Source organism: Labeo rohita, unplaced genomic scaffold (genome assembly GCF_022985175.1).
Source record: "Labeo rohita strain BAU-BD-2019 unplaced genomic scaffold, IGBB_LRoh.1.0 scaffold_272, whole genome shotgun sequence".
NCBI lineage: Eukaryota > Metazoa > Chordata > Actinopteri > Cypriniformes > Cyprinidae > Labeo > Labeo rohita.
The window spans coordinates 24906-38065 of record NW_026129012.1 but is presented as its reverse complement, the minus strand read 5'-3'; the positions used below and the strand labels follow the sequence as shown (position 1 = coordinate 38065).

At 37.3% G+C, this 13160-nt stretch overlaps 1 protein-coding gene across 1 annotated transcript in view; it reads right to left on the bottom strand.

The window, feature by feature from the left end:
- Nucleotides 1-207: 207 nt before the first annotated feature.
- The window catches only part of LOC127159983 (sialoadhesin-like), a 34582-nt gene continuing 21629 nt past the window's right edge, over nucleotides 208-13160 (bottom strand). Inside the window, exons 5-15 of the mRNA XM_051102670.1 lie at nucleotides 5156-5410; nucleotides 4807-5064; nucleotides 4466-4720; nucleotides 4114-4371; nucleotides 3772-4026; nucleotides 1640-1894; nucleotides 1294-1548; nucleotides 942-1199; nucleotides 609-854; nucleotides 436-530; nucleotides 208-259 (exon numbers count right to left, since the gene is read on the bottom strand). Coding sequence (XP_050958627.1) covers nucleotides 257-259; nucleotides 436-530; nucleotides 609-854; nucleotides 942-1199; nucleotides 1294-1548; nucleotides 1640-1894; nucleotides 3772-4026; nucleotides 4114-4371; nucleotides 4466-4720; nucleotides 4807-5064; nucleotides 5156-5410 — 2393 coding nt within the window. The 3' untranslated portion in view covers nucleotides 208-256. The remainder of the gene's footprint in view (nucleotides 260-435; nucleotides 531-608; nucleotides 855-941; nucleotides 1200-1293; nucleotides 1549-1639; nucleotides 1895-3771; nucleotides 4027-4113; nucleotides 4372-4465; nucleotides 4721-4806; nucleotides 5065-5155; nucleotides 5411-13160) is intronic.

Sequence of the window (13160 nt, the reverse complement as noted above, 5' to 3'; positions counted from 1 at the left end):
TCCAGAGCTGTGTATGTATCATCACTCATGTCAGCCGTCTATAGAGAAAGATTTTCATACAGAAAAGCCCCTCAATGAGTCTAACACATATATAGTTATAGGAATTATGAGAATTGTTGCATCATATTGCGTCATACACTATTGTTTTTACAGTTCAATGCAACAAATTGTATTGCAGTTGTAAATGGAGGTGTGTGTTTGCTGACTCGCCTGCTTTTGATTCACATCTTCAGTTCCACTTTCTCTCCTCCTCTTCCTACTGAAAACAAAAGAAAACTTTTAAAAAATGTTAAAATACATCAAATAAATAAAAAATTAAAAATAGTAATAATAATACAGGTGAGAAATAAGAGGCTATAGCCCTTTACTCTATATTTGAGATCAATTTTGTAGTTTTTTTTGTAGACTTAAATTTAGTGTGCAAATTTCACACACCTTATGAACACAATGATGATGATGACGATGAAGATGAAGATCAATCCTCCACATCCCACCACAATCCCAATAACTGTGTGCAGCTCTCTGAACCCCTGAAACAAGATGTTCATGAAAATCATTTCACACTAGAGAGAGATGAAACTCAAAGAATATCTGTTTAGAGTGAATACCTTTAACAGTGACTGAAACAGACGCTGATCTCTGAGATCCGTATTTATTCTGAGCCTTACAGTAGAAGCGTCCACTCTGTAGTGGACTGAAACTCTGTCCAGATCCAACAGCTGAGGTTTCATCCTCCTTAAACCAGCTGATTTCTGCAGGAGGGTTTGAATCACTGCTGCAGCTCAGAGTCACTGAATCTCCCTCCACTATTTCAGCAGATATGCTGATGAACACTGAGACGTTCTGTGGAGGATCTAAAAAGACAGAAAGTGTGAAAACACATCAAACAAATAGCTGAGCAAATAATCATCAGATCTAAACAAAAATAAAGGCAGACTTACACATGACATTTACAGCCACAGCAGCAGAGGCCTGAGATCCATGTTTATTTCTTGCAGAGCAATGATAGTTTCCACTGTCCTCAAACTTAACGCTAGTAATTCTGTAGGTGTCACCAGATCCCAGTAATGTTTCCCCTTTAAACCAGCTGAAGTTCAAAGCAGGAGGGTTTGAATCACTGCTGCAGATCAGAGTCACTGAATCTCCCTCCACTATTTCACCAGACGGATTAAGGGTCACCACAACATCTCTTGGAGCATCTTAAACAGAAAGAATGAAATATCCCATCAACAATAATAAAACATGCTGGAAATAGAGGATCTGTTCTCAGTTCTTGCACCACTGTTCACTTACACATCACATTCAGCTTCACAACATCAGAGTCTTTCTCTCCATGTTTATTTCTGGATCTGCACTTGTATTCTCCACTGTGATCAGAGCTGATCTTTGAGATGCTGTAGATTTTTCCAGATTCAGCATACTGTCCTCCTTTAATCCAGCTGATTTCTGCAGGGGGGTTTGAATCACTGCTGCAGTTCAGAGTCACTGAATCTCCCTCCACTATTTCACCAGATGGATTAAGGGTCACCACAACATTTCTTGGAGCATCTAAAGTATAAATTAAATGTCCTATAAACAAAAACAAAACACACTGAAACTAGAGGATCTGTTCTCAGTTCTTGCACCAGCGTTCACTTACACATCACATTCAGCTTCACAACATCAGAGTATCTCACTCCATATGTATTTTTGGATCTGCACTTGTATGCTCCACTGTGATCAGAGCTGATGTTTGTGATTCTGTATGTTCTTCCAGATGCAACATTGTCTTTTCGCTTAAACCAGTTGAAATATCCAAGAGGGTTTGAATCACTGCTGCAGTTCAGAGTCACTGAATCACCCTCCACTATTTCACCAGACGGATTAAGGGTCACCACAACATCTCTTGGAGCATCTTAAACAGAAAGAATGAAATATCCCACACTGAAAAAAATGTTATGTTGAATTTACTTAATTTTATTACGTCAAGGGGTTGCACGAAATAAATTTATCTAAATCCAGATATATTTTTTAAGTTGAGAGAATTTATATTTTATAAGTTGAGTTTACTTATATTTTATAAATTGGTTGTACTTATATTTTATACATTGAGTTTATTAATCTCTTTTCCACAAACAACATTACAGTTTGACTTGATTTCTGTCATATATCCACAAATATTATTTGAGAACATCTAAACAGAGGTTTAGATGTTTTATTAAAAAAAAAAAAAAGTTTCATTTGACCTCACCATCATGGCGAACAGGGTTTACTTTAGTTGGGCTCTTGAGCCTTCACTTTCTTAATATAATTTTTTTGTAATTGTGTTTACAGAGCACATTTGTTATAGCACCAAAAAAACAAAGGGAGGGCCTTATTAAATGTTAATTGTTATTGATGGTGTAATCATCATCCAGTGGTCTGATTTGCTGATATCGTTCTATGGTTTACCTCTTAGTTTCATGATATTTACAATAGTTGTATGAACTCTTACTATTACTACTTTAAGATCTCCAGCATTACTTAGACACACACAGACATCAAGAATCAGCATATGAATCTCAACAATGGTGACATTCAACAGCTGCATGCTGGGAGTCATGGGTGAGTTTTATAATCTGCTGTTACCCAGCATGCAGCTGTTGAATGTCACCATTGTTGAGATTCAAATGCTGATTCTTGATGTCTGTGTGTGTCAAAGGGACACCGTAGATTTCAAGGTTTAGTGTATAAGATAAACATCCATAATAGTTCATACACTTGTTGCAAACATTATGAAAATAATAGACTAACCACTGCATGAGATCAGTGCATCAGGCCACTGGATGTTAGTGATTTCCCCACAAATAAAAATTAACCAAAAACACCTAATCAGACTTCTTTTTGGCTTTGTTATTTTGCTGTAATAGATGTGCTTCATACACATAATTATAGCAGCCAAAAAAAAATCAAAAGTCAAGAGTCCAACTAAAGTAAACCCTGATCGCCATGATGGTGAGGTCAATTGAAACATAAAAAATATATATATATATATAAAACATCTAAACCTCTGTTTAGATGTTCTGAAATAATATTTGTAGATATATGACAGAAATCAAGCCAAACTGTAATGTTTGTGGAGTTGTTTAATCAGAGATTTAATGTATATTAAATTTATTATATTAAAGTTCATTTTATCTTTGGCTGTGTCTGATTCTTGTGTTTCTCTTTCCTTCTGTGATTCTGCTTGTAAACAGCAGGTGTTCATCATTATTGGTCAATCATGACATAATGATCTCCTTAACTCCAACACTGTGTCAATGCTACTTGAACACTCTGTAGTGTGGAAACACATGAACACTGAGCAGGGTTTGTTTAACACTGGGAAATGTTATATAAACTTTACCTGTTTCATTTACGTAAGACTGATGTATTTGAATTACATTAAGTTTAATTGATTTGTTTAAATTAAAACTATGTAATCTAAATGCATGGAACTGATGTATGTAATTGAATTAAGTTTAGGGCTGAAATATTTTTTTGAGTGTATATGGAAATTAAATGAAACTTATTTTTTTCTAATTACTTTTAATTGAATGAAATTAACTTGTTTTAAACAAGGGCAGTGAATTTGAAAATTAATAATAAAAAATAAGTAGGATTAAATAACACATTAAAATCAGTGAAATTAACCAGATAAAAACATGTAACATTTACAAGGGGTCAGAATCATTTTTTTCAGTGCATCAACAATAATAAAACATGCGGGAAATAGAGGATCTGTTCTCAGTTCTTGCATTCGTGTTCATTTACACATCACATTCAGCATCACAGCATCAGAGTCTTTCTCTCCATGTTTATTTCTGGATCTGCACTTGTATTCTCCACTGTGATCAGAGCTGATCTTTGAGATGTTATAGATTCTTCCAGATCTTACATACTTTTCTCCTTTAAACCAGCTGATTTCTGCAGGAGGGTTTGAATCACTGCTGCAGCTCAGAATCACTGAATCTCCCTCCACTATTTCAGCAGATATGCTGATGAACACTGAGACGTTCTGTGGAGGATCTGAAAAGACAGAAAGTGTGAAAACACATCAAACAAATAGTTGAGCAAATAATCATCAGATCTAAACAAAAATAAAGGCAGACTTACACATGACATTTACAGCCACAGCAGCAGAGGCCTGAGATCCATGTTTATTTCTTGCAGAGCAATGATAGTTTCCACTGTCCTCAAACTTAACGCTAGTAATTCTGTAGGTGTCACCAGATCCCAGTAATGTTTCCCCTTTAAACCAGCTGAAGTTCAGAGCAGGAGGGTTTGAATCACTGCTGCAGTTCAGAGTCACTGAATCTCCCTCCACTATTTCACCAGACGGATTAAGGGTCACCACAACATCTCTTGGAGCATCTTAAACAGAAAGAATGAAATATCCCATCAACAATAATAAAACATGCTGGAAATAGAGGATCTATTCTCAGTTCTTGCACCACTGTTCACTTACACATCACATTTAGCTTCACAACATCAGAGTCTTTCTCTCCATGTTTATTTCTGGATCTGCACTTGTATTCTCCACTGTGATCAGAGCTGATCTTTGAGATGCTGTAGATTTTTCCAGATTCAGCATACTGTCCTCCTTTAATCCAGCTGATTTCTGCAGGAGGGTTTGAATCACTGCTGCAGTTCAGAATCACTGAATCTCCCTCCACTATTTCACCAGATATACTGATGAACACTGAGACGTTCTGTGGAGGATCTAATAAAACAGAAAGTGTGAAAATACATTAAACTAATAGTTGAGCAAATAATCATCAGATCAAACAAAAGTAAAGCCAGACTTACACATGACATTTACAATCACAGCAGCAGAGGCCTGAGATCCATGTTTATTTCTTGCAGAGCAATGATAGTTTCCACTGTCCTCAGACTTAATGCTATGAATTCTGTAGGTGTCACCAGATCCCAGTAATGTTTCCCCTTTAAACCAGCTGAAGTTCAGAGCAGGAGGGTTTGAATCACTGCTGCAGATCAGAGTCACTGAATCTCTCTCCACTATTTCACCAGATGGATTAAGGGTCACCACAACTTTTCTTGGAGCATCTAAAATATAAATTAAATGTCCTATAAACAAAAACAAAACACACTGAAACTAGAGGATCTGTTCTCAGTTCTTGCACCAGCGTTCACTTACACATCACATTCAGCTTCACAACATCAGAGTATCTCACTCCATATGTATTTTTGGATCTGCACTTGTATGCTCCACTGTGATCAGAGCTGATGTTTGTGATTCTGTATGTTCTTCCAGATGCAACATTGTCTTTTCGCTTAAACCAGTTGAAATATCCAAGAGGGTTTGAATCACTGCTGCAGTTCAGAGTCACTGAATCTCCCTCCACTATTTCACCAGACGGATTAAGGGTCACCACAACATCTCTTGGAGCATCTTAAACAGAAAGAATGAAATATCCCATCAACAATAGTAAAACATGCGGGAAATAGAGGATCTGTTCTCAGTTCTTGCACTCGTGTTCACTTACACATCACATTCAGCTTCACAACATCAGAGTCTTTCTCTCCATGTTTATTTCTGGATCTGCACTTGTATTCTCCACTGTGATCAGAGCTGATTTTTGAGATGTTATAGATTCTTCCAGATCTTACATACTTTCCTCCTTTAAACCAGCTGATTTCTGCAGGAGGGTTTGAATCACTGCTGCAGTTCAGAGTCACTGAATCTTCCTTCACTATTTCACCAGATGGACTGATGGACACTGAGACATTCTGTGGAGAATCTATGTGAAATATATGTAAAATATGTGAATAATGATTTGATTTATGCCACGACCTTCCATTATTGTTATTAACAATTATTAAAGATTTATTTTAAAGGGGTAGCTCACCCAAAAGTTTATATCGAAATCCTCCAACATTTTTCCTTACAAATCCTTATTTTGAACAAACATTGGTTTGTGTGAGACTGACCGGCGCATGCGCAATGCTGACGTCTTACGTCATGCGCCCAGAAAGGCTTCCGTGTACGACTGGTTGATGCAAGCTAGATTAGAGTGATTCTTATGTTTTGAATCTGGCTATTTTTCTTACGAAAATGCATCGATTTGCAAGGCCTTTATTTACCCCCCAGAGCCGTGTGAGGCCATTTTTATTATGGATGGATGCACTTTATTGAACTTGATTTGGACTGATAAAGAGAAACACCCGTCTATTGCCATGATAAAGCTTGGAAGTGCCAGGATATTTAATATGAATCAGATTGGATTTATCTGAAAAGACGGAAGTCATATACACCTAGAATGCCTGGAGGGTGAGTAAATAATGCCCAACATTTATCTCAAGGCCCACTCTGCTCCCTCAGGTCATTAGACAGATCAGAGGGAGCCGGAGACCGGATGCTCAGTTCTACAGGTGGCTCCACTCTGGCGAAACCAGTTGTGGTCCCCCAACCACTGATGTCATCAACAGGTCCCTGGCTGATTCTACTGAGGAAAGACCTCCTCTTTCAAGCGAGAGATTCCCTGTAGCATCCCCAACCCTCGACAGGAGCCTTTGTAGCTCTTCGTGAAAGTAGTTAACACTAGAGAGAAGGCCAGAACAAGGGCAACTTATGGCCCTTGTCAAATAAGACCGTTCTGCTGCAAGCTCTGGTGGTGGTCAAGCATGTGGAAAAAGGTTCAAAAAATTCTGATTAAATACCATTTAGCTCTGACTTATATAGGCAATTGGCTTTGCCTGTTTTTTTTAGGCTGCCATAGATTTGTGCATCTGCACAAACGTCAACAAATCAGGCTTCAGTATTCAGAGGAAAACAGAGTTACTGTACCCCTCAGCATCATAAATGCAGCACTTGTTCCTGTTATTTCAGGGAACCAAGGTTACATTAGTAACCGGAGTGTTTTATACAATTTCTGAATGGATTATATATAGCAGTGGTTGGCAAGGGGTTGCCTAACTCACTTTAGTCTGAGGGTTACAAATAGGGATGAAACAGTAATAGCGCAGAATAGTTTGTCGCTTGTGCGTGTCTAGTCAATGATAGCTGAACTCTCCTGTCCGCATACAGTTCACACAGACGGACCACCAAGTAGAGGTCTTCTCGGGTCCTAACATCTGTACCTCACCCGAATCGACCCGAATCACTTCTTGCCCGAACCCAACGTGCATTAATTAATTTTTTTAAAAGAAAAACCCAATCTGAGACAGACCTGATGAAATTAGAAATGAGAGAAATTTGATTTCTCAAAAAATGCACATTATTACAATATTAAGAATGAACCATGTCTAATAAACAAAGCTGATCTAATCTGAATAATTTAATCTGAAAAATTTATGAAATTTTTCACTAATGTTAATGAATCAGCTTGTACTCACATCCTACGCCAAGATGAACAGGTGGAGAGATCAGATGTTCATATTCTGAAACAGCACACTGATAGTTTCCTGAATCATGACGACTGACTGACTGCAGCTGAAGCTGATTCACTGTGACGGTTCCTTTAGTTATTCTCTGTGAGTTTCTGTACCAGATGAATGTTGTTTGCTCAGGCAGAGAGCAGTTGCTTTTACATGTCAGAGTGACTGAATCTCCCACTTTCACACTCTGCTGTGTCTCCACCTGCAGGTCTGACAGCACAACAACTCACCATCATCTTCAGTCTATGTTATCACATCATTACTTCATTGGAGATCAAACTAGTAAAACATTAAGCATATAAATTACATAAATCTGCTTCATTTCTTTCTACCTGTGACATTAAGATGAGCTCTAGGAGCCCCTGTTGATGTCCACTTCTCTTCGTTTATTGCATCTCTGCAGTAGATGTGTTCATCAGCTTCTGTTACGTTCAACAGGTGATTCTGTAAGTGTTTATATTCACTGAACTCTCCCTCTATATATTCTTTGTCTGAACACAAGTCAGGTGGTTCTCTTTCAGTTACAGTAAGTTTAGTCCAATAGACTTTTTAATCTCATAACCAGGAATATGAGAACAGGACATTTTCACTATTCAGGCTTTTTAAAGTAATAGTGTGCCCAAACAATGAAATTTTGCTGACAATTTACCCACCCTCAAGCCATCCAAGATGTAGACAAGTTTATTTCTTCTTAGGAAATGATTTGGAGAAATGTAGCATTCCCAGATAGCAACATAGTGTCGGCCCAGATCCGGCCCACATCTGGCACATGTGGAATGATTATCTGGCCCACATGTAGCATGGAATGATGGCACTTGGGTGGACCGCTCCTGTTTGCCAGATCTGGGCCAAAAGCAGGCTATAACAATCCCACGTCAGCCAAGAGCAAAGAAATAAACCACAACTGGACCTTATCCGAGTCATAAAATCTGTGTATATTAAATATTGGAGTCATCTCAGCCTTAAAAGAGAAGCCCACTTCCAGAACAAAGATTACAGATAATTTACTCACCCCCTTGTCATCCAAAATGTTCATGTCATTCTTTCTTCAGCCGTAAAGAAATTATGTTTTTTTAGGAAAACATTTCAGCATTTTTCTCCATATAGTGGACTTCTATGGTGCGCCAAGTTTGAACTTCCAAAATGCAGTTTAAATGCGGCTTCAAACGATCCCAAATGTGGTTGTAAACAATCCCAGCCGAGGAAGAAGGGTCTTATCTAGTGAAACAATTGGTTATTTAAAAAAATATATACTTTTTAATGTCAAACGCTCGCCTTGTCTTCCTCAGCCTGAACTCTGTTTTTTCCGGCTCATGACAGTTAGTGTATGTCGAAAAACTCCCATCTTATGTTCTCCCTCAACTTCAAAATCGTCCTATATCGCTGTTTTACCTTTTTTGTTAAGGGTGTTTGCTCTTCTTTGCATGTTCGCTTTGCAAAGACTGGGTCGGTGCTTCTGCAGTGATGTAGGATGATTTTGAAATGATTTTTAAAGTTGAGGGAGAAAATACAATTTTTCAACATACCCTAACTGTCTTGAACCAGAATACACAGAGTTCAGGAGAGTAAGACAAGATGAGCGTTTGACATTAAAAAGTATATAAATTGTATTATTTTCATGAAAATAACCGATCGTTTCGCTTGACTGGGATTGTTTACAACCGCATTTGGGATCGTTTGAAGTCGCATTTAAACTCGGAGCACCACAGAAGTCCACTATATGGAGGAAAATACTGAAATGTTTTCCTCAAAAAACATAATTTCTTTACGACTGAAGAAAGAAAGACATCAACATCTTGGATGACAAGAGGGTGAGAACATTATCTGTAAATTTTTGTTCTGGAAGTGGACTTCTCCTTTAATAAGCCCATTAACAAGCAGACTCACAGAAGGAAAGAAGAAAACAGAACACAACAACTGACTGCAGCCACAGCCTTAGATGAAATCAGTTGAAGATAAAAGACATTAAATCTCACATTACCAGCTTCACTTATTACTAACCAGATTTACTTTATTTCTGTTAGAGGTCTACAGAAGTGCTTTACTGGGAATTAACAGGGGTTTAAATCTAATGCTTTTTTCATTTGAAGCCAACATAATAGTGATTAGTGTTTCCATTACTTGAGCTCATAACTTTTTTTTTTTTTACAATTAGTTGATCTTTGTTGGCTGCTGTGATGGTGTGTTTGTCAAACAAATTTATGGTAGCAAATAAGGACAAAATGGAAACAGGTGAAGATAGTTAGTAATTGATGATTGTACTAGCAGATGAATGAATTAGCCTTATTCACTAATGTCATTTGACTCTAATGATTATGTTGTGCCAATAACACATTTGCTGTATAAAACTACAGGCAAACAGTATTACAGAATCAAATAAAAGATTAAAGCGCACAAAAAGATAGATAATACTAACACACAAAGCCATCAAAAATCAACACATGAACCTCAACAATGGTGACAATAAAAAGTGTAATGTTGCAATGCATGCTGGGTACCGTAGTACAAAACTCTCAGCATGCATGAATAAATTACACAGACTTCTGTGATGTCCAGAACTGATCCGATTAGCTGAATATTTTGTCACCATTGTTGAGATTCACATGCTGATTGCTGATATCTGTGTGTAGAAATGTTGCTGACCTTTTGGTGACTTTAAGACAAGCACTTAAAAATAAGAATTTACAGCCCAATTAATGGAAATGTCTAATCACTATTATGGTGACTTCATATGAAACAACAGATTTAAACCTCTGCTAATTCTCAATAAAGAACATCTGTAGATCTCTAACAAAAATAATGTAAAATCTGGTTAGTAATAAGTGTTTTTGAGTGATTTAAAGTCTTTTATCTTCAGTTGATTTCATTTAAGGCTGTGGCTGCAGTCAGTTGTTGTTGTGTTTGTGTTCATGTCTTGTTTTCCATTTTCTTCTTTCCTTCATTGAGTCTGCTTGTTAATGGGCTTATTAAGGCTGAGATGACTCCATACTTAATATACACAGATTTTGTGACTCGAATAAGGTCCAGTTGTGGTTTATTTCTTTGCTCTTGCCTGACATGTACTATGGTCTGTTTTTGGCCCAGATATGGCAGACAGGAGCGGTCAATTCAAGTTCCATCATTCCATGTGGGCCAGATCAACATTCCACATGTACCAAATGTGGGCCGAATCTAAGCCGACACTATGTTGCTATCTGGGTTACATCACTTGCTCACCATAAAGGAGAAGTCCACTCCCAGAACAAAAATTTACAGATAAAAAGAGATTAAAAAGTATTTAAATTGTTTGTTTTTTTTTTAATGAAAATAACTAATCGCTTCGCTAGATAAGACCCTTCTTCCTCAGCTGGGATCGTTTGAAGCCGCGTTTAAACTGCATTTTGGAAGTTCAAACTCTGAGCACCATAGAAGTCCACTCTATGGAGAAAAATCCTGAAATGTTTTCCTCAAAAAACATAATATCTTTATGACTTATGAAAGAAAGACATGAACATCTTGGATGACAGTGGGGTGAGTACATTATCTGTAAATCTTGGTTCTGGAAGTGGAGTCCAAACAGCAGAAAAAAAGTCCAGTCCACAAAGCTGTGCATTTGTAAGAAAAACAATTCCATCATTAAGGCCTTTTAACTTTAAACAGTGCTCTGTCCAAAATAACACTTCCTCCAGTGAAAAGGCAATCCCCCTGTTGTCCTCTCACATCAAAACCCACATATTTATTCTAAACTGTTTTGGACTGTTTTGGCTTGTAATCTATGTTTGATCTGTGCATATTTGTCTGCTGATTCAGACAAGACTACTTTTTCAAGTGTTATTATGGATGGAGAACTTATATTTTGCCAGAAGCAATGGTTTGAACATCTTAATGATGGATTCGTTTTTTACAAATACCCAGCTTCAAATACCCAGTACTCTCATACAGACGGCACCCATTTAATGCAGAGGATCCGCTGGAAGTGATGGAATGCTACATTTCTCCAAATTTTTCTACATCTTGGATTCAATGCAAGCATATGGAGGATTGTAATTAATTTACACATACTTTCCAGAAATACAGAAATGACTCAGAAAATAATGTTTCAACAAAGAGGACTCCTTCAGGTTGGTCAGTGAAATGTGCATGAAATTTTTTTTTTTACAGTACCAATCTGAAATGTACTTATAATTTTAATTGTATAACCACCAAAATGTGAATTATTAAAATATCTCTGTAGTGACTCTTAAGCTATTAACACTCACCCACAGTGACGATCACTAAGATCAGCAGAGACATCATGAGAGATGTCAACATACTCAATTCTGCAATCACAGAACTGACAATTATGGCATGAGATAAAGCTTTATATACATACCACTTATTATTTAAATTGGCTCCGTGAACCAACAATCACCAGAGACTTTTATATGTGCCTCTGTCAACTCTGTGCCATCTCATACAGTAGACCTACATACTTCAATTTAACTGCAAAAAAGAAGGGTAAAATGATCTTACTGTGTTGGACTGAATCTTGTTGTCGACGTTGAAATATAAATCAACTAGCAGCTTAACATGAGCGCAGTGAATGTTAACCTCCCTCTGTTTCTCTTTATTCCTCTCACATAGAATTCCCCTGATATATGAACATAGGTGTGAGATATAAGATAACAACCTTTCTTCTAAGAAACTGAATGTCAGTGTCATGAATGTCTAGAGTTTCAGCTGTTCTAATTACTTTATAAAAAAAAAAAAAAAAAGTAGAATAAGATCTTGAATTAACCACTGTAAAACAAAAACATATTAATAAACAGCACTGAAAAACAACTGATATTGTTCATATTGCTTTGTCCTTTTTCACTTCATTTTCTTATCATATGAAGATGATTTTGTAAGAGTTCTAAGAAACATGTTGAAACTAGAAGGAAAAAAACAGTAATGACAATGATACTGAGAGATAAACCAAAAAAATATTAAGGTAACACCCTTAATGCAAACACGCAAATCACTATGACACCATCAGTATGATTTTCAAGTTACTCCAACGAATAAACAATTACCATGTTTTCACTACCTAACAATTGACTTGACGTAGACATGAGCATTACCAATACTTCTGTTTTTACAACCACAATACTCATCATTTAAATAGAAAATCCACTATAAATTATATAAATGTTATTTCCAGATTCCGCTTGTTGTTGTTGTTGTAGGTTTCTAGTGGCCACACTGACTTATGCTGCACTCCATTTGTACTTGGAAGTTGGAAACTCTGAGTTCCCTTTCGAAAGCAAACTCGCGCTGCGTCCTCTAGTGGGGGCTAGGGGAATGCCTTAAGCATGACCCCTAGCACCCTCTAGAGGATGCAGCGTCTCGTTCTCTATTCTCAGGGAACCATGTTTACATGCCAAACCTGAGACATTCTCAGTAGTAACTTTTAACTGGAACACCCTCTCCAGTTAGAGTTATGACTTGGAATCTTTGAGGAATCACAAACACTCCAACTTTAGAATCCAATATGGATGCAGTGGTGCACACTGTACAACCTCTATTTGTGGACATGATACTAGGGCGTTATCTGTGCAAAATGATGCTTGTTTTATATGTTCAACAGTTTTTAATCGATTGGTATGGCTAACAATGGACGTGTCCATCTTAAGGTGGCCAGATGTGCCACTTCCCGAGGACACGTTCTGCACAGGATTTCTAAATTGCCTAAAATTGATCACAATGCAGCATTGCAGTCACTATTTAAACAAGCACTGACACATTGTGGTGAAATCGGCATTACG